The following is a 26,991-nucleotide window of genomic DNA, read 5'->3' on the forward strand; positions in this document are numbered from 1 at the left end:
TCACCCATCCAATTTTGGCAATAAGTTAATTGTTGAGTCACATTTGACGGGCACTGCACCGTTACCTAGCAACCCTAGCCAAACCCAGCCCCGTTACCTAGCAACCCAAGCAGTGGAGCTCCAGCACCTTTGCTCAGCTGGTTTCACTGCTGTATTTGCTGTACAATGGCTGCTGGGAAAGAGAACTGTTTTGTTGTTGACTTACCATTGAGAAACCACTTGCTGAATTCTTGTTGGTTTTCAGAATTTGGTTGTATAATTTTGTATCTGTTTGCAGCCATTTTCACATGTGAGTATAAACATTGAGAAGAGGGCGTGGCCAGCAGCAACTTATTTGGATTTAAAGTGGCCCTGAAACAGCTCGTTCTGAAAGGAGCTCAAATAGGCAAAACTGACAAGACTGAAATCTCATTATCGAAGAATTTGGTACAAAAAAAATGTAATGAACATGTTTTGTGAAGCCCAAAGACCTATCCTAACCTGTACAAGGAAGCAGAATAGGTCACTTTTAACAATGAGAGTGTGTCTGTGGAGTCTTGAGTCAGGATAAGAGCTGCTGCAGATTGGGGGGGAAGGTGATATTGTCTGATCGTGACTATTGAGGGGCTGCTGTCCTGAATTTGCATTTAATGAAAGGACAGTCTGTACTGAAAGTCTTCCTTTGTCAGCATATGGTTAGAAAATTATTGGTTTTAACCTTGAAAATATGAGAAAATTAGATTGAACCTGAGCTGAGAATAATTTAAAAGTATGCAATTATTCCAATAGAATACATTTGTGTTTAATGTGGCGCCATGTACATTTAAACAAAGAAGACAGTGACAGGCCCTATCAGATTAAAAGATGATTTAGAATGCAGTTCCCATAATCATAAAATGGATGAACCAACCAATCATTGAAGGAAGATTTCCAATTAGTGAGCAGCTGCAAAGATTACCATGCAGATTTATGCAGAATGGCAAACAGCTTCCTGACTGGAACAGATAATACAGATATTAATTAGTTCACACCGTCTATACAATTCTCTCACAAATTCAAAAAGCATTGAATTAAAAAAATGCTACAAAGACAAATATCACTGAGAGGTCAGATCTATCAGAACAAAGTCAAGGATTTATGACCTCAAGGGACCTCAAGTCAGAGGACAACAGGACTAAGAGATTTATCCCCTGTTGTGGACACGACCTTCATCCTATAGCTGCCCTTTTAACCCCATGCTCTGTGTGTCAGAACACAGCATTTCTATCATAAGCTGAGTTGATTTGATGTTATGTGATTATTTTTGCTTTATGCAGTTTCTGAAGGATTACAATGAGTGGCGTCTGCCAGCCTGTCTCCCCTGAGTGTGAGTCTGGCTGTGTCTTTCCAGGTGCATTAAATTTTTACCTAAAGGTTGGAATTTCCTCCTTCTAACCTGGAAAATTTGAATTGCTCACACTTAAAAAAACATCAAATCTTAGCAAGTATTTTGATGTCATTTCCAGTGCAAATATCTTAGTATACTTAAAATAAGACAAAACTAATGTACAAGTATAACTTTTCAGCAGGATATAGGAGCTTGTTTTACGTCAATAATTCTATAATATTGATCAGAAAAAGCAATAGATTCTCTGGCAGATTATTTCACTTATAAAAAGACATTTTCCCATGTTAAAAGGGAAAGCGGGCTTCTACAGATGGGTCTAAAACTCACACGAACATGGATGGGAGAAAATCCATAATTTGGAGGAATTGACATCTGCAGCTGCATGTCCACTATCATAAGCTGATGTGGGCTTAATAAATTGTTTCACAAACCCTATCATAAAGATCCATCCACTGTTGTATTAATACTGGTGTTGAAGGTGCAAAAAAAAAAAGACTGTAAACTGTAGAGAGTAAAAGAAACAATGAAAATTTTATTAATAACAGAAAACATGCAGTAATTATAAAAAACAAAACAGTGTCCATGATATTTACAGCATATTTTGGGTGTCTGCCAGCAGTTAGTGGCAGTGATGAGCCTCCTGAGAGTGAGTCAGAGAGATACTGAGAGGCATTTGACTTCTGGGCAAGAGCAAGATATGGGTCAATGGAGCGCTGGCACAGATGCTGACCAATATGGTCCTCTGTGGATGAAGCCAGGATTGCATGTAGGATTACACGTGACTTGGGTTAGTATGTGAAGCATTGATTTGATTTATTCTTCATTTTCATTTTGTTTTGTGCTTGTGTGTGTGTGTGTTTGTATTTGTTGGCATTTGCAACTTAACTTAAACTGCTTCGTTAGCATGAGAAAAATGTTTGAACTGCTGTTTATGACCTTAGACCAGCTCACTGTAACTCTTTAGTTCAGTGCGCTCTACTCTTATATAATAACAAAACATCCTCAAACTTGAGCTTTGTTCTCAAATTCAACTTGGGAATTTTGCTGCAGATGTACCAAATTAAACTGAAACAAATTGTTGTAGATTCAGCACTTTATCTGTTATGTAAAATGATGCTTTAGTGCAGGGATGTAAAAATAATTTTCATTTTGGTCTATATCAAGATCATGAGTGTTCTCAAAACGGCCGGTTGTGCCAGAATGTATTGAAAAACTGTTAAAATATTAATAAGTATCTGTGTCTCCATTTGATAAGCACATCTTAAAATGTAATTCCTCCAGGATTTAATGATGGTTTTCGTGATTTTTTTTTTTGCAATCAGAATCACTGATTTAGAAATATTTGCAAGAAATTTTGTGATATTTGCTCTGTGAGATAAATGTGACCTTCTGTTATTCGTTACATCGATTATAGACAATAACTACCCCTCAAGTCAGGCTGAGGCAACAATATAGTAGAAGTAGGAAATACTTCCACCTGCAGGTGGGAGTTAACATGACCAAACCCAACGTTTTTGACCGTTTTTGTGAAAAATATGCAATAAACTCACAATTATGCATCAGCTAGAAAAAGTGTAGGAATATATTGGTTTTACGTGAGTTGTCGGAATCACACAATTTTGACTGATAAGTTAATGTTTAAGCAAACTACTTTCATCTTGGAGCTTCTATATATGCACATAAAAAGCTGTGAAGGGCCAGATTTGACCCCTGGGCCTTGAGTTTAACACATGTTCCTTACTGTCTCTTTCATACATAAAATACAGATGTTGGTTTATTGTAGGAGTGAATTTTATCCAGGTAAATTAGAATTTAGAATAAAATGGAGAGACAAATTGAAGTGTCACTGTAGATTGATTTAATATTGTCATAGCCTGAAATGTAAAATAGAGAGCTGTACAATATCCATATACTTTGTCAGCACACAGAGCTTTGAAGTTGACCAATAGGAGAAAAGATGACTCTTATTGTAGCCCACCAGAATCGCCTTCATTTCTCCTCCCCTCTTTTCCAAGTTACGTCTCAAAGAGTCAGAAGGAAAAAGAAAAGGCATGAGGAAAATAAATGGGCAAAGGAGAACTATTACAGGAGAAAATACATTAATGTTTATACGTGCCAGTAAATAAAGGGAACATTGCCCTATCATCAATATATTACTTGAAAATTGTCTCAAAATGACAATATTATCACTTATCTCAATAATTAAAGGGACAATTTATTGGATGACTTGTTGTTTTTTTCCTGCTGGTCAGTTATCCTAATTCTCCAAGCACACCGCTGTGCATCTTCACTCAGTTTATCCTGTCAGCCTTCTGAGCAGTTTGTCATGAAGCTTCTCTTCCATAAGAAAGCCATCTGTCATCTTCATCTCTGTTGGCCCGAGCGCAGGGAGCTAAACATAAACATAGTTTTTCTGAAGCCAGAAAGGCTGCTTTGAACGTGGAAGAAACAATTCATAAACCTTTTAAGGGAAAATTATGAGCCTGGCAATGCGGATTATTTAGAGTTACAAGTTGCCACCTCTGTATTTTAACAAAGATGTACTTTTCTTTTACAAATCATATGCAGACATGGTAAGCTTCACTCAGTCAAAGAAAAATGTTTACATTCTGGAGCAGTTTTAAGACCTTATTTTCACATTATTCATCTTGGAGCACTTTAGCTCCAAACCTCGGTCAGTTTCTCCAGCGAGACCTTCTTCCTTAAAGTATCTGTGGCATCTCCGGCGCTGGCTCCTCTGTCCCTCTCACAGATGTGATCTGACAGTGTCATAAACCACTTCCTCCTCAGGAGCTGCAGAGTCAGGACCATATTCGGAGAAAGAAAAGAGAAAGCAGAGGGAGCGGGTGACCGAGGGTGCGTGGCATGGAAGGACATTTGTGTATTGAGCGGCTTTATAATCTCTCTTGCATTTCCCTGCAGCGTCCCTCTTAGTTTCCAGCATCCAACACCTGTTGTTCATCTGTACACCTCTCCACAGTCAGTTTGGGTAGTTATTTTAAAGGTTTTGCATCGTAAGTGCCTTTTTGTGAATGCAATCGGGTCGTTTTTGACTCCAGGATATGTCAGAAAGACAGATGTAGCAAGATAAAGAAACCAAGGCAGGGAAAAAGAGCCAGAAGGATCAAACATTTGTAAAGAGAACAAAAAATTGTCAACAAGAAGGGGAGAGATGTGCTGAAACAGAGTGAGAAGTGGAGAAAAGCAGAGGAGGTGGAGGAGAAACTGAGTGAGAGAATGAGTCAGAACCTTATAATGCTTGCCAGCATGGAAACGACTCAGGCGAGCCAGGTCAAATTTATTGGCGCCCGCGCGTGTGTGTTGCAGCTTGATGTAATTAAGAGAAGCTTTGAGCAGCAACAGCCGTTTGTGTCCATATTTTTGGGGGGATTTCATGCTTGCGTCATGAAAACACATGCAAGATTATGTGCGTTTTAGAGATCAATTCTAGGTGAAAGAGCATCGAGAGGTGGAATCAGGTCAGAGGTCAAACACAGGGAAGATTTACGGCTGCTGAGAAGGCTGGGGCTGACACACACAGACTCACGCACGCAGACACACACACACACACGCACACGCACATGCAAAGCGACTGTTTGTTTTTGCCAAGCTGGATCTTGTGAACTTACTTCATCCCTAACAACGCACAAAAACATTTGCTGAAATTAACTTTTGGCTGTGTGTGCGCCTCTCTGCAGGTTCTCGAAGCTTCGGCTCTGAAGTTCACAGCTGAGATTGTAAACCTGTTTGCATGTCAAAGCAGATTTTCACAGCTTTTCAAATGGCTTTGCATCAATATGCTCTAATGAGGTCATTTCTCCGTTTCTGCTTTTTGTCAACTTTAGATACCTCTGACTGCTTTATGCTCTTATTTTAGAAGAAAAACCAATATGGACTTAATCTACTTTTGATATACTTATATAAAATTTATTTGAGTGTTAATTTTGTCTTTGCTGCAGAACAAAACCAGATGCTGAAGGAATTTATTAGGTCTTGGGTTTGTTCTGTTATAGAACTATGTCATTCTTTAAAGTTTTAAAATGTTATGTTACCGAGACTAATAGTCCAAGAAATGTTTTGTAAAGCTTAAGATAGATATATGTTTTCTTATGATTTCACTCAACTCTCATTGTATCCAGAGGCCATTTGTTTTTGAAGCAAGACGTCAGCAGATAAAGGCAACATGACAGATGCGAAGTGCAGAACGTCAGACAAAACTCCTTCCAGTGGCTCTGAGAACACAATTAAATGTATTTTGATGCAACTTCAACTTTTCTAGGCTGTGTACTCTCTTTCCCTCAAGGTTTCTGTCAGACACCAAACTACTACTGTTAATTAACTGTTCGTAATTTTTTCCATTTTGTCAAAATCCCAGTTCTTATTGAAGAAGAGCAACCCCGGGGCATTTTCCTACCACCACCATCTTGTACGGTTAGCATTGAAAGTTTTGCTGGTAGTGAATGACCCCATGTCTGCATGGTTCAGTAATGCTCCAAATTAGTAATTCACCTACTTGTGGATTTTTTTGGTAGAGTGAATCTAACATATTTAAAAGTGGAGGTTGAAAATCTGAAATAGACACACACAATAGCAGTTGACATGCAAAAGCTGGCATTTGCAAAGCAGCCAATCTAGGACTGCCACTTATTTTCTATGGCACTGATTGGCTGTAGCCCCCAAAATTTAAATAAGTAAAACTGTAGCTTCTGTGGTAGTGCCAAGATAGTTTCCATTGTGCATAATAATGCATATTAAGGCAAAGGTATAGTTGGTGCTTTCACTGCTAAAACAGATAATTATAAGCTTTTTTGAGTGGAAGATTCAAGTATTCATGGATTTTAGCCATTTTTCTGGTTACTGTGATCTGTAACCACAGTGAATACTGTGATTCCAATGATTGAACCCCAGAGCTTGATTTCATCAGACCATCACTGATTGTCCAACATATATTGAGAGTGAGGAGACAGCCAGTGCTTTTCAGATATTGCTGTTGTTCTTCACATTACGTTTGGTCTTTTGGCTGCCTCTTTAACCAGTTCAGGAGAACAGTCCTTTATTATCATGAAGACAATAAAGGAAGAACATGTTGTCCTATATTATCTGCCACTCCCTTCACTGTGACATAGACTATGTGTAATGATGTTCATTTCTAAACCCTTCTCCTGACTAGGATTTAATTGAAACCTTTATTCATTAAGATCCTTTTGATTCTTTGCAACCTCTGAAAATTATTTTTGCAAATCTCAGGAGAGTCCTATGATAGCTGAACTTCATCTCACCGTAATTAGATTCACTAGAACTTATTGTAGATGTGAACTCAAATGGCATGAATGCTGAAACTGAATCCAAATGTGTCTAAACAAAGACTCAGTTTAACTCTATGCATAGTTATGCAAGTAGAGTATTGCAGCCTTTTTATAATATATCTTTTCCTCTGTTACATTTCTTGTTTTTCCCTTAGAATAAGGGATAAATGACATGCTATATGTAAATTTTTTATCATCACAAAAGCCTGGCATTTCAACAAAGGTGTGTACACTTTTAGGAGGAACTTTAATTCATCAACATATTTATTTATGGTTCAAACTAAAACTAGTTTGAGTCTTTTAAAGTGAGTTCTCCTATAACCACATCCTCATTGTCACAGTATCAGTGGCTACAATAATAATATTGTAATGAATTGTTTGCATGATAATTGTTTGTTAAGTCATTCCAAGTATCCTGACTTCACACTTTGCATGCCAACCAGATATTCAGCCCGTTGGATTTATTCTCTCTCCATTGAATGTTGTAAATCCTGGTGAAAATCTGTCTCTCCAGTTAATATGTTTCCCAAATATCATATATTTTTTCCCAGTAATTGCAAAATAAATAATCTCCTGATTGACAAAGCCTCTGCAATCACCCTATTTTTTATTGTCTGGTGCAGTAAGAGGTTGTTTATATCCATATTTAACCTCCTGATAGCAAACTGAGTTTCTGTGGTGCTGATTTACTGCCGTCTTGTCAGGGTCATGAGCGGAGCAGTTTTGTTGAAACATCCCTTTCAGCTTCAGCGAGTGGTTGCAGTTAAATGTGACAAGGGACCCATCTGTGAATCAGTAATTAGTTTGCAGTTTATGTTGTCGTGACTGCTCTCCAGGGATCCAGAGGTTTATGCAAATAGGTTTTGGGTACAGTTGGATCCGTAGATCTCCTCTGAATGAGTCATTTGCGTCGTTAGCAGCCTCGGTGTGTATAAAACAGCAGGAATGATGGGATGTAGCCGAGTCGCGCAGACAGCTCGGCGGGAAACAATATGTAAATGTGACAAGCAAATAGAAATAAGCCAAATTAGGTGTTTATGTTTTGCTAACCAGATGTCACAAGCTGCATGTAAGAATGTACCAAGTTCACTTTCCTGCTCAGCGATGCTCTTTGCTGTAAATGCTCTAAATGTTCTTTTAGAGGACACTGTTGATAAGCTTGTAAAGCAGGCAAACATCATTTGTTTGTAGATTTTGTGATACTTTGCTCAGACCTTGAAGAAGAAAGATGTCAGCGTAGTGAAAACTGATTTGTTCAAATATTTACGCAGGTTTGTTTCTGCTTCCATGTTGTTGCTAATTTATCTTGATTTAGGATCAATAACTGTGAGTTTAAAAGTTTTGTTTAGTCTTTCCTGAGTTGACTTCAGCTTAATTAAGCCAGTGTCCTTCAAAGTGCAACCACAGTTGACAGTGAATATGTAAATTTCCCCTAAGGTGCTTTGAACACACACCGAGCTTCAACTGTGAGAGAAAATTGGTGCAAAGCCAAAAGAGTTTCAAGATATTGATCTTAGTTTTCATTTTATGTCTTTCAAACCTTATCCAGACTTCTCCAGCCCTGTGAAGAACAGCTCAGCTTAATCTGCCAAGGTTTTTTTTTTTTTTTTTTTAATGAATTCCAGTAAAATTGTATCATTTAACTAATGTTTACAGGATATTTTTTCCCTTGTCCTCCCCACCCCTGATGCATTGCCCCTTCTGAGGGTTCTCCACCCAGTGATGTAAAGACTAAAACAATGAAGTTCTGCAATGGCAACAAATTAAGTTATGTAGCTATTTTCCATGAGTTTTACCTCATTCTGACTCAGTGGTGGGCACATCTTTTCCCACATAAATAAATCTAAAAAAGGTCCATCTGTCGTGTTTAAATGTCTAATCGGGTGAGATCAAACTCCAGTCTTTCCTCCTTCTCTCTGTCAACCTTGTAAAATCTTTTCCAGTGTTTTAATCTTTCCCTCAGCTTGACCCATAGTTTCCCTTTCCCTCCCAAAGCCCCTAGCGAATGAGAAAGTTCCCAATTATTTGGAAACAGAATGTCAAATGTGGATCTCAGTGCCAGAATTGCGGTTCATGTTACTGATTTTTTTTTTTCTTTAGGAGATCCCGAGTCTCTCCTGTCCTCTGCTGGCCTTTTAGCCACACATCCAGCCGCTTCTCGATACTCGACTCAGTTCTTTTCTTCCTTCTCTGCAATCCTTGCATAAGAAAATATCAGCCTTAGGCAGGACATGTTTAAAAATAGTGCTATTTTTTTATGCAAATCTGGACTTAATGCTAATGTATTCAACGCTGTTGCATACCCTCTCCTGTCAGTTCAGACGCAGCTTGTTTAGGTCGTACCTTCTGTTAGGTTGTTCCCCTTTAACCTTCCTAGGACCTTGTCAAAATGCTCTCTTACTTACTCTCTTACTTCATGTTTCCTACAGCTAAGCAACAACCATTCATCTCTCCTACGGTAAAACTGAAGCTTTCATACCTCCAGCAGTGTTTTCCCACTGGACCAGTTCCTATGCTGGATCTGGGTTGTTGCTATAACAGGATATTTAAATAACCATTTTCTTTCTCTACAGCCATAGAGGCAACGTTCAGCCATTGAGTTCAGAACTTCATGTGACATCAATATATATTTAAAAAAAATAAAATAAAATATAAAATAAAAAAATAATAATTATATATATATATGAAATTCTATTCCTGTGTAAAACGTCCAGAAGGTAGAGGCCCTAAGCAAACAAAGAAGCAGATCTGCACAATGTGTTACATCTAAACAGAAGAACATGACAGAGAGGGAAATGTTCCCAGAATGCCTCTGTCCAACTGTAGCAACAAAGATCTAACTTAAGATATTGGATAATTTCTTGACTTTTTAAATCAGGTTCCAGAAAACAATGTTTACTTTGTTTTATTTTTTATAAAATAGAAAACATTTTTCAAGGCTTTATTCAAATTTCAACTAATAATGAATCAATTATATAATTATTTAAGATCTGAAAAATAATTATATAGTCAATTATAGTTGTTTATATAACAACGGATAAGATAGCATCCTCAGTAGTTTCAGTAATTTAGCAGCAGCAACACAAGCAGCGTGTCTTGGAAGCAGCGCGTACATAAGCTTAATTGACAGCGGTAAGACATTCCTCCTGGCTGTGATTGGTTGTTTCTGACCTGGAGCCGGGTATTTCTCCAGATGCCAGTATAACCACAGGGAGGCAGCAGGAGGAGGAGCTTGATTTTTTCATTCTCTGCTTATTCCTGTTTGTCACTTTCCATTCTTCCTCAGAAAATCAACCCAGCATAGATCTTATTGTCCTGTCCTATTTGTACCATATACTCCTCTAGAATGAAACACACCCATGTTCCAGCTTAATTAGGTGAACAGTCAGAGGATTTACTGTCTTGTATTCTTTCTTTTTCTCTGTCCCAGTGCCAGTTCTTCTGTGGTCCTTTTAGATTTTGACATTACTTCTCAGATGGCCGTAAGCAGCCATGGCAACATAGATAATGACGGGTTGGAGAGTGAATAAAACTGTAATGGGATGTGTGGTGACTTCATGACTGTTGCTGGCGTCTCATGTAAACCACAGAAGTGTTAGGAGCTTTTGAACAGGCTTGATTGTAGAAGCTGTTTCATCCCTGTTGAAAACTTTGGCTCCTTTGGTTTCTCTTTGTAGCTGCTTGAGGCTTTAAAGTTTTTCAGGGATTAAGAGATTCACAAAAGTAATTCAAAAGTAAAATATGTTGTGAGCTGGTCTTATAGTGCCCCAACAGTCTTATGAATTAGATCAGAAATCATCTGTTTGATTTATCTTAATTCCATAAACTTCCGTGAAAACACAACAGGGCTTCATCTCTTCGTACTTTATTTTATGTTTCTGTGTCTCTTAAACTCTTGTTTTTGTTTTTCTATCCAATGATGACAGATATTGTTGACTGCATTCAAATACATATGATAAATGGATGTTTATAAGCTTTTAGCTAAGATAGCTTAATATAACTGACTTATAGTACCATACCAGCAGAGCTTTGCAGTCTGGTTGTCTATTATTTTTAAATATTTAATAAAATTTTTATGTATTTAATTTTTTTTTTGGTCACCTAATCCACCACATGTAAGCACTTACAAACTGTGGTTTCTACAATGCTTTTCTGTGTGAAAGTGGTTAAAATGTGGAAAAAAATCTAAAAGTTAGTAATTGTCTATATAACTAAGGGGTTTAACATTGAGATCAGATGAAGCACGAATAAGTAGCTGTAGTTACTATTATATGCTATGACTGATTTCCTTACCAATGATGTCCATAAACTCATTGGAAGTTCATATAACTTGTCAAATATATTATTTACAAGCAAAGTGGATGGAACCTGAAAGACCTTCCAGATATTGCCTCCTTTTGCTATTGCAATATTGTGCAAATTAAAAATGTGATGATTGAATGTCCCCCTGGTTCTAATATCAATATTTAATGACCAAAGAAGGCTGGACAATTGTGTTTTCAATGCTGTTTATATATCGTTTCAAATTATATGTCTTAAAAGAAAAACACAACTGGCCAATATTAACACTTTACCTTTCAGCATTTTTTGCATATCCTCTTTTTACACACAGCCTAACACTTTCAAATGAACTAATTTAGAGCAAAATGAAAAAATAAATACTAAGAATAAAACCAACTTCTGATTTTTTCTAAAGCATTGGTAAAAGCAAAACAGATTTTCTGTGGAAAAGCAGTTGAATGAGTCTGCAGGAGAAGAAACCCTACTTCCTGTGTTCATGACGACCAGAAACTTGATTGTTGACATTCTCCTTTTCCTCACTGACTCAAATGTCTCCAGGTTGTAACTATTGATTTACTTTGACTTAGTGGATACGTTCATTGATCCTGCTGGCATCACTACTCCATCAGCAGACCACGTGTTACTACACTAGAATGAGAGAGAAAAATATTTTTAGCTTAAAGAAACTTTCATTTTGACAATTAACTGCAGCAGAGATGACCTGCAAACAATGTTTATTAGTAGCTTTTTTGTGTGCCATTCACCAAACTCTGTGTGTGTAGTTTCTAATGTCACAGCTCTGCAGTGCCAATACCTTGTCAGAGATAATTAAGTTCACTTATGACTTCACCTTCCTCATTTTAATAATAAGCCTGAAAACAATTTGGCTGCACAACCTAAAAGCAGGAGATGTGCATCAGCTGGATCTCTTCGGAGGGAAGTAGGACAGCGAAAGAGCGGCAGTGAGTAGGAAAATACATTTTCAAAAAGACAAACGGCAGGAAAGGGATTAGAGAAACCAGGGCAGGAATACAGAAGAGGAATGGGGAGCTGGATGCTAAAGAGGATTTTTTCCTCCCTTTTTCGGCTCGCCTGTGAAGGCATGACATGTCAGCTCCATGTCTGCTCCGTTTGCTGCTCAGCTGGGTTGCCATAGAGACCAGCACATAATTTTCCCTCCTCGTCCTTTCTGCATCCCTTTATCCTCCTTTTATTTCCCTCCCTACCCGCACTCTCGCCTTCCCTCCGTCTCGCGCCGACTTACATAAACCTCTTCTTTTGTACAAACACAGAAACACTCAGAGGTTGAGTGCACTGAAGTCTCCTTGAAAATGTGATATCAGTCTCCATCGCTCCCCTCTCTCCTCCTCGCACACATGCCCACACACTCAAAATGTCTCCTGGCTCTTTGGCAACTCTTTCTTTCAGCTGGCAAATGAAAGAAGGATATTCAGGAAGGATTCAGGAAAACGAGCCGTGAAGGGAACGCACCTACATGTGGAAAAGCGCATAGGATCAGCAAACTTCAAACTCTTCGTTCTCTTTACAACGGCTTCATCTCAGTTGCTCTACAGAGACGTTACAGAGAGGGTGAAAAGACAGCAGTACATGTCTTGCTCAGTTTTCACTTAAAGTTTACCTTTTTCACCCCAGTTTGCTGTGAAAGTGATGAAAATCTTTATAAAAATATATTTTAAGCAGCTATCATAGCCAAGATTGTGAAATCCAGTAACAATTAACATAATACTCCTAAATGATAAAGGTGAATAAAGAGTGCAATATAACATTATATATATATATATATATATATATATATATTATTTTTTTATTTATTTTTTTTAGAAATGGAAGGCTTTCATTAATGCCAAACTGACTTTTATTTGTGAGGCACAAATGGCTCAAAGGTTGGAGCTTTTTACACAGACCATAACATTTCTTTAAAATCTTTGTTTTTTAATAAGTTTCTCCAACATATTTCTAAAACTACCTTTTGAAACATAACCAATCACCTCTTTGATTACAACTTTTTTCTTGTTTTTGTCTGCAACATTTCCACGCAATAAAAATGTATAATATAAATCTAGGATATAAGTTTTAAAAGTACTTTGAAAGCTTTGTTAGGTTTCACAAATAGGTTTTTCCCATAATGTATTTTCAAAAGTTTTGCAAATATTTTTGTTCATGCTTATATTGTTAGAAAAAATACCATCTTGTAAAATATTTCATTGCCATACATGTTTCTGAGTGAGACAAGATTATCCTCAGATCAGATAAAGTTTATTATAATGTAATGATATATTGTATTTGGATGGATGGATGGATGGATGGATGGATGGACGGACGGATGGACGGATGGATGGATGGATGGATGGATGGACCAGTATTTCTCCTGTTTTTGAATTAATTTCATCCTTAATCGTTATTAAAAAATAACATTTCCGTTTTTTATTTTCTTTGTCTTTTTGATACACTTGTTACACCAAAGTCTGCCAGTCCTTTAATTTCCATGACTGCTGTCTTTTGCCATTGTTTGTGCCAATCAAAAGGTTAATGATAAAATGCATTTTTATCTGTTTGTGCAGCACCCTATGACCATTTTTACAGTGAAATCAAAAGCGATACTTGGTTCCCAGCTCTCTGATGGGTAGACAAAGTCATCTGCCTCTGTGGTTCTGGTCCCCTCCCCAGGCGAACTCTGCACTTTACCAGACACTTATAAAAGGAGCATGGGACTCAGAAGGCATCTGTGTGTGTCTTGTGTGTGAGTCCACATGTGTGGTTTGTTAAATCTTATAAATGTCTTTTCTGACTTAGTATTTTCGACAGCTGCTCGGTGCGCATTTGTGAGCTAAAGTCGCCATGTGTATGGAAAATCACCTCAGGTGGTTTTTCCTTGTTAACGTTCCATTATCAGTGAGGCTAAGTACAGTCTTTATGCTTTCTGAATCAGGCATTAATCAAACTATGTGGAAAAAAGCTTCAGCAGTAAATAACTTTATAGCCAGGCTTATGTAATATTCTTTTAATCTCTCTTTCTCACGTAGGAATTTCGACTTCTTTTTTATACTGTTTCAGTTCATTTTGCAGGGTTGGGTTTGCACACAGCTCTTCCCACAGTATTTCACGCTGAGGTCTTCATGTTAACTGGGTCATTGTGACATGTTGATTCTTTACTTTTTCCATCATTCTGTTGTAGATGACCTTGGGCTGTGTTTGAGACATTGTTCTGTTCATCTGTTTTTACTTCAAGCAACAGTCTGTCCAACAGATTCCCACACATCTGACTCTACAACACATTACTTTGTAAGGAAGTACATGTACCTAACAGCTTAACATATGTAATCACTAATATCAAAATACTTGAACATTCAGACCCATAATACTCGAAAAGGTGCAAATGGCAAGTTTAAATCCATTTGGCACATATTTATATTTCTTGTTGTGTTTTGCTCACCTTTTCCTTTCACCTGACTCTTTCACCATGACCCATCTTGTCTGTCTTTGTTTCAGATGCAATGTCCAGGACTACATTTGGCACAAAGGGGCGCGCTGCGAGTCGGTGGTGACCGAGTTCCAGGTGATGTGCCTCGCCGTGGGAACCTCGGCTCTGGTGCTCTTGCTGCTCTTCATGATCATTGTCTGCTTCGCCAAAAAACTCCACGTGCTCAAGACGGAGAACAAAAAGTTGCGCAAGCGCAGGTGAGACAAGACCGTAAGGTTTCTAATAAAGGAAAAGTAGAAATTGTGAAGTTTTATATTATTTTTTCTTTGCCTAAATATGTTTTTTGGCTAAAGCGTCTCACTAAGACCTTCAGACCTTGGGCAGAAATTATCTTCAGATGACCGAGGAATTGGCAGCCACTAGTTGAAAACAACTTTTCCACTATTCAGGAGGAGATTGCAGCTGCTGCAAGCTTCAATATTCGACTTTTGCAATGTTTGTTTCATTACATTTGTAATTATAATTAGGGAAAGATTAAATAATTTAAGAAGAAATCAGACAGATCAGGGCTTTTATAAAATATTAGACATTCACTGAGGATAACGAAGCAAAATTGGCATGAAAAATAATGGCAATGGATGTAACCAACTTCATGTGTCCTTCAAAGAAGTGCAGAAAAAGTGCAGAATTGTTTTCCTCTACTGGAATTTGTCGCAGTCACTCTTCCAAGAAGGAATGAGTCAGATGAGTTAAAGCACTTGAGGCTCAGCCCTTTTTAAGAAGAAGAAAAACTAAACCGGCTGCCACACACAGGCTGTAGGGGTTGTTCACCAACTGATCAAATATCCCACTGAAAAAAATCATTACAGTTATTAAATTCTAACCTTATCATTAACTTAGTCATTAAATATAAATTGTAAGTAGATTTGATTCTGCAGTCCTGTTCCAAGCAATTTTGCAACAGTAGTTGTGTTTCCATTGGCCACAAAATTGCACAAATTGAAATTACAAAAATAAATTAGCTTAATGGAAACATAAAATAAAAAGCTTTTCCAGCAGTATGTGGTGTTTTTTTTTGGCCTTATCAAAATGGATGTATTTCGCAAAAACTGCAAAAAAAAAAAAAACACTGTTTTCACATTACACAAGACACACGACCAACACAGCTGGATGTTGCTACTCGTGGAAACAATGAAGAAAATGACAGGAAGTGGTAGTAGAGTGATGGTTTGTTTTTACTTTTATTTTTTCCAGACAATGTGCAGCTGGCTCCACCAGAGCCCTCACAGCGTCACAGAGTTCATAGAAAGTCGTGTGTCATTCGAACATGTTGAATCCATAGCTCCTCAGTTAGATCAGCGACAGCAATTTTCCTAATTTGCTGCAAACATAGCCTCTCCCAGGTACAAGGGGCTTCCCGCTCCAACACCTCAATAAGATGCCAACATCTCCTCTGATGGCTGATAGATAATAACAGAGCAACCATTCCTGAAATATGAATGTATTTCATGTACAGGGGTTGACTGTGGCTGTGTGGGTAGAGTCTTGCGATCAGAAAGTTGTAGGTTCGATTCCAGCTTCCTCCTGCCACATGTCGATGTGCCCTTGGGCAAGACTCTTAACCCCAAATTGCCTACCGACCTGCATATTGGTGTATAAATGTGTGAGCGTTCATGAGTGCGAATGGGTGAATGTGACTCTGTAAAGTGCTTTGAATGGTCAAAAATGATTGGAAAAGTGCTATATAAGTTCAGTCCATCGCTGCCATGATTTTTAATGACTTACAAGCTTATTCGCATGTGATTTTAATTTAATTTTGTATTTAATGGAAACATTGCAATTGTGAAATTGGGTTTTTTTTTATATTAGGAAAAATATATCGACAAAGATTTGGGCATATTTGTAATAGAAACACAGGTACTGATGTGCCGTATAAGAGATACAGCAGCTAGAACCTGGTGACAGTTCATCACACAAGCACTACATGTTGTTTAGAAATTCAATTATGGATTTCTAGCTGATCAGTAGGTGACAAAAAGTCGGTTTGCTTCAACATTCAGTCCTTCATCTGTCTTAAAAAGCACTACAATCCTACATGATAGCAAAAAATACCATCTCCTTACTTTATTTTCAGATTACTGGAATTTTTGATAATGTGTAGAAATTAATAAAAGGAACAATACCTTTTTCAGGACTGTATGAAATTCCAGTACGAATTAAAATGTATCTTGCAGCACATGGTGGCCCTTAATCTCCCTAGAAAACTCATGTTGTAATCTTTTGAATGTTGAATATCTTAAATTGGTAATGAGCAAAAGTTATGAGTCAGGACAGAAAATCCAGAAAATCTATAAGTTTAACAGGAACAGGATCAAAACAAGAACAAAAGAGAGGATAGATGTGTTTGAGACTGCTGAGGAGGGGGATGGGCGAGCTTAAAAAGACACTGACAAGGACACAGTTTGAGTGTGGTGGGAAGTTGAAGGGAAGGTAGATCGAAGAAAATGAAGAGGGAGGAGGTGAGAAAGGCAGTATGAAGACCTGAGAGCAAGAATCAGCCTGAGGAAAAGGCAGGTGAGGCGATGCAGCTGCTGTGAGTCTTACCAGAAGCATAGATACTGTAAATAATCAAGCAAATGCTCTTTAAAAATTATTTCAGTGAATATTGAGACCCAAACATAAAAATAAATCATTCTTTTCATGCTATTTATTTGCATATAATCTATTTTCCTTTCCTTAACTTATTCCCTGAAGTAAAAATACCACAGTATTGCAAAATGTACACAATACTTTAAAATAAACAATGATTACAATAACTTCTAGCAGCTCCTGTTTTACCAGCTCTATTCTTAAAAACTGTGTTATATTAATAAAAATGATGACTTGGTGCTGCTTTTGCTTCTCTTTGGCTTTTTCATGACAGGAAACATCAATCTAACAGATTTTGGAAATTTCAGTCTGCAGTTTTACAGAGTAAAGTGTAGAAGCCTTTGTTCAGCCAGCTGACTAGCAATGGGCAGCAACCAGTGAGGATAACACTGGAAAACTACAGTCACTCCAGTACTTTCTCTGCTGGCTCTTTAAAATAACTTCAACCTCTTGTAGATTGGTGTCAGATGCCTTAAAACAACGTCCAGTTTAAGTTCAGTACTCTAACTAATTTATTTCTATATGAATGTAAATAAATGTATACAGGGAGAGGTTAAACAAATAAAATAGTATGAGAGCTTTTCAGGACCTCAGTATACCTTTCAACCACAAACTTCTTTTTATTTTCTTTGAATTTTACAAAGTACTGCATGGCTGTTAAAGTAACTGATTTATACACCAATTTTCATCTAATTAGTAACATCCTCTTTGCTCCTCCTCTGATTTATGCGCTCCTTGAGCGGTCAGACACTTTTGGTAAACGGTCATACGGTCATGTCTTTCTTTGGAGTGACTCATTTCAGTTTTGGATGATGGATTGAACGCTGCTCCATTAGATAGTCAAAGCTTTGAAGGGTTTTCACAACCTTATCCTGCTTGAAACCTCTCCACCACTTTAACCCTGCCCTGTCTGGTGTATCTAATTAGGATTTACTAATTAGTTGTCATGTTATTGCAGTGATTTTAATTTATTTGCTATGATACTGTTCAGGATTTTGGTTGTAAAAAATTTATAAAACCATGAGTAATCTTCTTTTCCATTTCACAGTTATGCAACTAGTTAGTCTATTGCATAAAATCTCATGAAAATATCTGATTATAACTTGGCAAAGTTAGAAAAAGTTTAAAAAGTATGAATACTTTTGCAAAAAACCCTACATGTATGATGCAATGCTAATTCAAATAAGGGACTTGAACCTAGACTAGAACCTTTGCATAAAGCTAAAAACCCTGAAATTTATTTGGTGCACAGTATCCTAATAAAGAAAATACTGTCTGAAAGGCAGCAGCAGGAGGAAAAGAGAGCAACAGACAGAGTGAAGAGCTGGACTGAAAGTAAAAAGGAGTAGGAGTAGGTTGGGGTTATTTTGCCCTTACTTCAACGGTGCTCGTGTTTTGATGCTGATCTCCGTGGCAACAAAGCAGTTGCTGTGGATGAGCAACAGCCCAGCGACTGAGCACCGCGGATGCAAATGGGAACCAAAGGACCGAGACCTCATCACAATCTCCCACGCTGCAGGGTTTATTTTTAGGACTGCAGGGAGGGATATCATGCTAGCTGTGGAAGAGATTAAAGTCGGTAGTAAGGAGGAAAAGTGATGCAGTGACTAGCATCCATAATGCTAGCTTGCAGAAATGAAAGAAAAAAAATGTAAAGAGAGGGTGATGTCATTGGGACTGTGGATCCAGCTGAAAGTAGGGCAGTCTGAACAGGAGGAGGGAGGGGAGGGGAGCTGGAAACGGGTGGAGGAGGTGGGATTGACCTACATACAGCTGTGCAACCTGAGGGGTGTGAGCTACAGGGTGCTGCATGAAAGAGAAAACACTCCCCCATCAAGTGGTAGGTTTTAAGAAATCGATGAGAAGAAGACAGAGGAGATGGAGGACGGCAGATTAGGAGAGGAGAATGGAGGGGAAGATGAGGATCGGGGAGTGACGGCAAAAGTGTTGCATGAAGGAAGGAAACAGAGAGACGAAGAGGAGAGGGCAGCTTTGGGGAGAAAAACTCAGAATGACACACTCAGAGGAGTGTGTTTGGTGTTGAAAAGGCTCATGAATACTTGAAACTCCCACACTCTCCATCTGCTGTGAGTTTCTGCGGAGCGTCTTGAGATCAGGCGACATCCTGGTCAAGAACGGAGAGAGGAGACAAAGTCCGATGGAGGATTTTAAAATGCTGCTTCCTTTAATCAGAAGTAAAAGTAACTAATTAAAGAGTTTTTTAATACTCACATCAAATTGAATCCTGTTACTGAACTCAGTATCTCTTATCCCTGATTTAATGAGTATATTTAGCTGTGAGTTCTCTGCTTTGACACAGATCATTATTTTCTGGTCAAACGCTTATCGACCAGAAAAGCAACAAACACAAAGATAATCCAATAGTTCAGTGTTTAATAATAGCCCAATGAGCTATTCATCTAATATGCAGTGGTTGTAGAGAGTTTATCTGAATCAACCTGGCTACTCCACTGAATTGTAGATTTGGTGGTGCTGAATTAAAAGCAGCTAAATGATGATTAAGCAACTGAACTGCCGTTTAACAAAAGCTGAATCATGATGCCTAATGAGGAATTCTGAATTTCATTTTTTAGCTGCACAATCCTTATTGCAATATTTAATTTTGGGTTGTCTATATCATTTTGTGTCCCATACATTCAAACTGTGCTTGCCAATAATATAGTGGCAATTAAAAGTATACACTGCCTTGGATGTTTTGGCCTTTTTTTTGTTTTTACAAATTAATCAAGGTCAACAAAATTTGGCTTTGAAAAATTAACAACAAAAAACTAATATCACACTGAAAACATATTTTTGCAAAAAATATGAATAAAAATATGAAACATAAGATATGTGATTGCATACATATTCACACCCTCTTAACTCAGAGCATAGAGTCTGTGTGGTTAGGTCAGTTAAGCTAGCACATCCGGACGCTGCAGTTTTCACCCATTCTTCATTTTAAAACTGTTCAAATTTTGTCACACATCTATCAAGTTGTATGTTCATAATTGAGTACTACAAGTTGTGAAAAACTGCTCTTATCACAACTAAAAAGCAAGTTTCTAAAGCCAGTAAATCAAAACAAACTGTATATCCCATTTGTTTAATTGTACCAATAATCTTAATAACTGTAGAAATTATGCATTTAATGTACAGGAAGATGAATTGATATTTGTTCAAAGGGAGCCTAGTGTGAGACCAAAGCTGAAAGTGGTGATGGGAAATATACTTCTTTTTCTCTTCCTCTCCCACATCACTACTTAATCTTTCGCAGTCATGACACTTCATTCATCAATTCTAGCGTGAAAGCTCTGCATGCAGATCAGAGAAAATGGCTGCGTTTTGATCGGAAAAGAAGACCACAGCCTCTTTAACTCTACACATGATAAGGGAGTGAAAATGATGAAAAGCAAAGTCACAACTTGACATCAGAAAGCGGGGGACTGATGTTTCTCTGCGCCTTCAAGAGTTCATAGAAATAGTTTGAATGAGAGGCCAAATGACAGCCAGAAGAGAGAAAGATACAAAACTGGTGTCACTCTCAACAAAGTTACTGTTTGATTTGGTCTCTGAGACAAACTTCTCTTTGCTTTGAGAAATCTGTGATGAAAACGAAGGAGCACGGATCTCAACGAGTTCAATATGACAGTCAAACGGGAATTCCTGAAGTTGTTTCCTCCCAGGTGAGATGAAAGGAAACTCTTTGTGTAGCTGCGTCTGATTTATCTATATACACCACATTTCAAGTCACAGAATCTCAGTGAGATTGTGATGTGGGCTTTTACTGTGCCTAGGGCTTTCCATTTCTTAAAGGGAACATTTTTTTTACTTCTATTTTGGACTCAACTGCTTCGGATAGATTAAGAGAATAATTTAATCTGTGATCAGAAACTGCATTCATCTTTAATGTATACCAAATGATTATGCAAAATTCCATTTTTTTTTTTTATTTCAGCTGCTTCCATTTTGATTTCAACTGCTTCTAAAAACAACCCAAGTGCTTAGGAAAAACCACTCACATGTTTTTCCCACTGTATGTATTGTACAATGGCTGCTGGAAAAGACAACTGTTTTGTTGTTGACTTACCTTCCAGAAACCACTTGCTGCATTCTTGTTGAACTTCAAATATTCCCAGAATACTGTTTTGAATTTTTGTTTAGATTATCTCTTCCAAACCTTTTTCCAAGAACAAAGTCTTCCTCATTCCCAAAATCCCATGAAACTTAAAAGTATTTTGTCTATTTCTTATTGTACACGCATTAACCTACATAAGAGCATTGCAGTAGCCTTGATGAGAATTTAGGGCTTTTAAAGACTTATTGTACCATTGTGCAGTCTGATCTCAGATACTTCTACCACACACTGGGACTGCCTTTATTTATTTCTCACCAGAAACTGCACTTTTTAAAATTACATTTTGTAGAAAATGTTGTACGGTCTTTTCTTTAGTTCCCCCAGTGTTTCTAAAATTGATATTGATCCAAACATGTAAACAAAACAAGCAAAAAAAAAAAAAAAAGCAAGTTTGCTTACATACTGTCTTCTCCTCCAAGGAAGCTTTTGATTCATGTTGTATTGCTAGTAGATTCTTGATGAATGAAGGAAATTATCTTTGAGAGCAATTAATTTAGCTCAGTAACTGTGAAATGCTGTTTGATGACTGCTGTCACGTTGCTGCTCTGGCTGCTAACAGTTTCCTGAAAGCTTCTCGCTGCAAACAAAATTTTACAGGCGTTCATTACAATTATATGCAGGGCTACAAGACCTTAGAAAATCTTACAATGGGGATAATAAGTAAATATTCTGATGCTAATATGCATATTTTCTTTTTCCTCTTTTTCTGATCATTTTTTGATCACTCTGTGACCTTTAACCTTTGTCATTGTCACCTTAATGTCATTAGTGTCTGCTGTGAGCACCTGCTTCTCCAAGTAGTCCTTTGCAATATAACTTTTACGGCCACGGATATTGTGATGATGATATATTTGTGATATATTGTTGCAGCCCTGGTTTTGTGTGAGAAACAAATATTAGCTCAAGATTAAGGGAACATAATATCAGATAATGTCCTGTTATCTCTTGCATTTAATTAATTTCAAAAGTAAAAGAGAAGTCATGTTTTCTACCTTTTAAATTTAAAGGCCACTAACATTTAATTGTCAGTGTGTTGCATCACAGATAAATGTTTGTTTCTGTTTTATCGTTTCTCATGTTGAGCTAACTGATGCTGCTTTTGTGCCCCCCATCCTTCTTATACTTTTCTTCCCGTCTTTCTCACTGTATGATCTCTTACCTCTTGTTGCTCCACACCCTGCATATTCTTTTTCTGTTTGAGTCTTTCTTTCCATTTCATTCTTGTATTCTTCCATGTCATCTCTGATCCTTAACAACCTTTCTCCACTGTCCTGTAACTCATTCTGTCTCTTTTCCGAATTTCTTGAGCTTTTCTCTAAAACGTCCCACATGCTCCTTTATGTTTATGTTTCCCCTACTGCTTTACCTCAAATCTCTTAAATTTTCCTTTTTTCTGTTTTTTGGTCTCTCCCTCCATTCGACCCTTTCCACCCCGCTGGCGCCCAGCAGTAAGTACCGGCCTTCATCGGAGCAGCACAATGATAATTTCTCGCTGTCCACCATCGCTGAGGGCTCCCACCCAAATGTAAGGAAACTGTGCGACACCCCTCCTAACGTCCCTCATGCCCGTGCATTGGCTTACTATGATAACATTATCTGTCAGGTAACGTGGTTCTCGCCTCTCTCTCTCTCACCCCTCTTCTGCATCTTCCTCCCAACCTGAATCCTGCTCGGGCCCTCGGCTCCCCCGCAAAATGCATGGGCATGAGTATTCTCAGATACTCTGAGGTGTTATAAGCTTAAAGGATAGAGGACTGGCGGGGCCCAAGTGCCAGGATCAATAGTGAGAGATTTATTTAATGATGCAGGACATCAAAACTCAAATAGGACCAGAGGGATTGTGATCAGAAGCCCAATGATTATCAGTCTCAGTTTTTCCTCATTGTATCTTTATTTCTTAAATATTTCTGTTTTTTTAAAAGCTGAACAGGGATGCACTAGTTAGATTTTTTTTAACGCTGAGATTTTCCGAGATCTACCAACATTTCCAAATCCAGCAGCAGTGATTCAAATCTGAACTTCAATCCTTTACCAACTTAACAAAACATGATAAGGTTCCTACAGATTGCATCATCTGGATTGCATCATTAATGCAAAAGGTCATCTGTTAAGAGGAACCTGCTGTTGAGTAGAGTACGAATGAAAAACATGAATCATATTTCTTTTTCACATATAAAAGTCTGTCAGAAAGGCTGCCATAGAGTGTAAACAAAGAAATAAATGCACAGAGTTATAAATTTTTTATCTTGATTAGTTTTATTTTCAGTTCCCTGCAACCATGAAAACATTCTCTTCTGAGTTTAGTTTCCACAATATTGACAAAAGACCAAGCACAACGTAACTTGGTGCTGTGGTTGGATGATGCTACAAACACAGCCAGGGGGTTAGGGGTTCAATTCCCCCGTGAAACCAAGCTAGCTGAAGTCTTACAGATTTTTTGTTCTAATTTGACCATTTTAGGACAGAAAAAACACCCTTGCAGTGAGTCCTGCCTGTTCTCTGTCCTTCTGACCTGCTCTCTCTCTTATCACCTCTTTGCATCTGTATTTTATGTCATGGCATGTCTGCTCTGTCGCTTATATGCGCCACCTAGTGGCCATGTCAGCCTTCGCAGCTACTCTTGTTTACTTTTTTTTTTTTAATGTCTTCATGACTTGTTTATCCTGAAGGTATAAAGAGAAAGAGGGAAAAATGAAAAAATAATAAAAAATAATTTATTCTGGGTTTATGGGTCGAAGGAGCCGCATCACAACAGGTAAGCTAAAAGTGTTGGGTTTTTGAGAAAAATAGAGGCGGTTATCAGGATAAACATCTGGGATGCAACACCTCCCTGCTGCCTGAAGGAGGCAGCAGAGCTGACAGGTGTCTCACTAACTTGAAGCATGGGTAGCTAGTTTGCGCTAACACCAAAGTTGTAGCAGCATGGGTTGCTGTAGTGCTACAACTGAGATTTTATTTGTTACTTTAGCTAAAATTTCATTTATTTTCAGGATGTGGTACCACCCTCTCACAGCTCTTTCAGTAGTTTGTTCGCCTCTTTACACTGCAGGCTGTAGACTTTGAACTTGGCTTCTTAGGTATCAATGTAGTTCCTTTTCATGCAAATGAGTCCCACCAATTCATTCTAAATACAAGTGCAAGTCATTTCTCTCTAATGAACATTAAACATCAAAACACAAGATAAAAAAAAAAAATCCATCATCACTTTCTAACAATATCTTAAAAATCCCTTGCCATTCACTGGATTGAATAGTACTTGTATACAAATGGGTTTTCATTGTGAGCTCCTAAAGATATCCTGTGAAGTATTTTTGAGATTCATGCATTGAATAATTCTGGTGCTTATATAGTAAGTTTATACAATACAATTTTACTAAAACAAGTATGAATGTCATCTGTGTCAACTTACAAAATTGGACAAAGTGAGGTTTGCAACCATTTACTTTGCCTAATCTTTTCTTTTTATAGATCTTTCTGAAGTTTACCAACGAGAAACAAGCAGAGTTTTTCTGTCTACTGACATTAAGGAATGTGCTGATCTCCTAAAAGCAGTGGATGGGGAGATCAATCCAACACTGACTGCTAACTTGTATTTAATATGACATAGTTGTTTCTATAAGTAAAATATTAATTTTGCACAGTCTACATAATGTGAAAAGAAGTCACATGTATTCTAAAGATAGCTTGCTCCATGGAAATCAACTCATTCAGTGTTATTGGTTTCCGTTTCTTGCTTTTTATCTGGTTTTCTGTCCATTAACCAATTTTGAGTCTGTGGAATCTGGGGCAAGTATGAAACATAAACAGTCACATCATGTTGTAGTAGAAGTAAAATGTACTGTAACCTGCAGGTGGGAGTTAGCACCCAATGTTTTTAACTATGTTTTCCAGACAATTTGCAGTAAATTCACAATTATGCATTAGAGAGAAAAAAAACAACAATATGTATTGATTTTATGTGAATTTCCGTTTGATGAGCTAGAAACAGTTTATATTTTCAAGAGGTAAATTACACTCAGTAGCACAGCATCGCACTCAGATTGACTCCCAACCCTGCTTTTAGATCAGTTTAGTAATCCTGTTATTACTGCAGAAGACTCTGGCATTACTGGTATATTCTAGGGGGAGTAAATTCTCTCCAGCTCTACAACAAATTAAGTGTCCCCAACTACTATTCAACACAGTTTTAAGCCACAAATGAGCTCAAAACACATCATTTCACAATTAAACCATAAATACTCCCTAAGATCAAATTCACCAAAAACTAACAACTCCATGTCTGTGCGTCTATGGTCTACAACCTCATTGGAAATGACCAAACCTGTGGGTGCTGCGTTAGTTCATACTAACAGCCAAGCAGCACCACAGAGTCTGTGCTGAATCCAGCTGGGAATATCAGTTGACATCGGACAGGAAGTCGTGTTACTCCTGCTGTTGGTCTCTGTCTCTAACGCTCAAACTCTATTTTATCTCTGTCCCTTCCTGTCTCCTTCTTAATCTCTTTTAATTGTCTCTGATCCGTTGGGTCTCTGACTCTTTTTCCTCCTTCTTTCTGTCCACTTCAAACTCTGTCTTTCTCCTTTCTCCCCCTACCTGTCTTTCTTCTGAGGATGGCTTGTATGGTTGTTTTTGAGGAATATAACCCTTTGCCCCGTCCCCCTCCCCTCAGAAAACCATGAGCAGATACACCTGGGAGTGTAAGACCAAAGAGGAGTCCGACTGTGAGGTAAGACCAAATTTCAGACAGTCCCGAACCTCTGTCACCCTCCCAAACAGCTCTCTCATAGTTACTGTGGCCCTGTCAGTCACCCCTCTCAACTGATTAGTCCAAACCTCAGTCCATCTGGACAAATACAGACAACAAAAGTGTTTTAGATAAAAAGTTGAAAGTCTTGAACTGAGAAGAATATATAAAACAGAACAGCAACCATTAATCCTACTGCAAAAAGCATAGAAGTACTCACTGCTTTTTTAGTAATGTTATTTGTAACATGTTATTTTGAATTTGATACACAATAAACACCTGCTGAATGTAGTTTTAGTTTTCAAGTGCGTGTGCAACCGTTTTATCACCATAGTCTGTTGCAATTATTACAAGTAAGATAAATAGACCAACAGACAGACAGATACTGTAGATACCATTAAGCTTTAACTCAGGTTTAAACATTGGCAAAGAAACCTTTGACCTCATCACCGGTCAAATCCAAACACAAAAAAACATGCTCAACCTTGATTGGAAGAAAAAAGCCTGTTACAAAAAAACCTGTTTACTGAGAAGGTGAATGCAAGGTCCTTGTTTTCTGAGACAGTTATTTCTCTGCTGTAATTGAAAGCTTTGTGTTTCATTCATGGTGGTGGATTGAACCCACTTGTCCCCAATCTTCCCCTCAAAGTAATTCAGCCGAGTGCAGCCGTATCCTTCCCCCTGCAGCAAACGGTGGAGGGGAATTGTTTTCTGTCAACAGCAAATAAATTCAGCACAGGAAATACATTTCCCAGGCAGTCGGCAGTAATTTTTCAGAGGGTTTCCATCGACTGTATTGGCTCTCGTTGACTTATCACGACTGAGCTGACCTGTGAATGATTTAAATTAAGCGATTTAAATCATTCTGAACTACTTTGTTATTCTCAAAGACAGGAGTCCATGTAAAGCTACAAACAATAATCGGTCCTGGATCATGTTGTGCCATTCAAACAATCACAAATCCTTTAATAAAGAAAGACAGATCTGGTGCATCCTAAGATAGTCAGCACACAGAGAGAGGCAAACATTTAGTCTGTAAATGCAAACAAGAAACATTATTACAGT

General features: G+C 37.9%; 1 protein-coding gene across 7 annotated transcripts in view; it reads left to right on the top strand.

Moving 5' to 3' along the window:
* Positions 1–26,991, top strand: part of cspg5a (chondroitin sulfate proteoglycan 5a) — a 51,798-nt gene that overhangs the window by 20,075 nt on the left and 4,732 nt on the right. For 2 of the 7 annotated variants that reach the window (XM_015054411.1, XM_015054413.1), the window contains exons 3-5: positions 14,464–14,652; positions 22,629–22,707; positions 25,852–25,908. In XM_015054411.1, coding sequence (XP_014909897.1) covers positions 14,464–14,652; positions 22,629–22,707; positions 25,852–25,908 — 325 coding nt within the window. Of the gene's footprint in view, positions 1–14,463; positions 14,653–22,628; positions 22,786–22,900; positions 24,362–25,851; positions 25,909–26,991 lie in introns of those variants that run through there. The other 5 variants (XM_015054414.1, XM_015054409.1, XM_015054410.1 and 2 more) reach the window with 5 other exon arrangements.

The sequence above is a fragment of the Poecilia latipinna genome, unplaced genomic scaffold (genome assembly GCF_001443285.1).
Source record: "Poecilia latipinna isolate Pla-1442-1.1 unplaced genomic scaffold, P_latipinna-1.0 Scaffold1250, whole genome shotgun sequence".
Classification (NCBI taxonomy): Eukaryota; Metazoa; Chordata; class Actinopteri; order Cyprinodontiformes; family Poeciliidae; genus Poecilia; species Poecilia latipinna.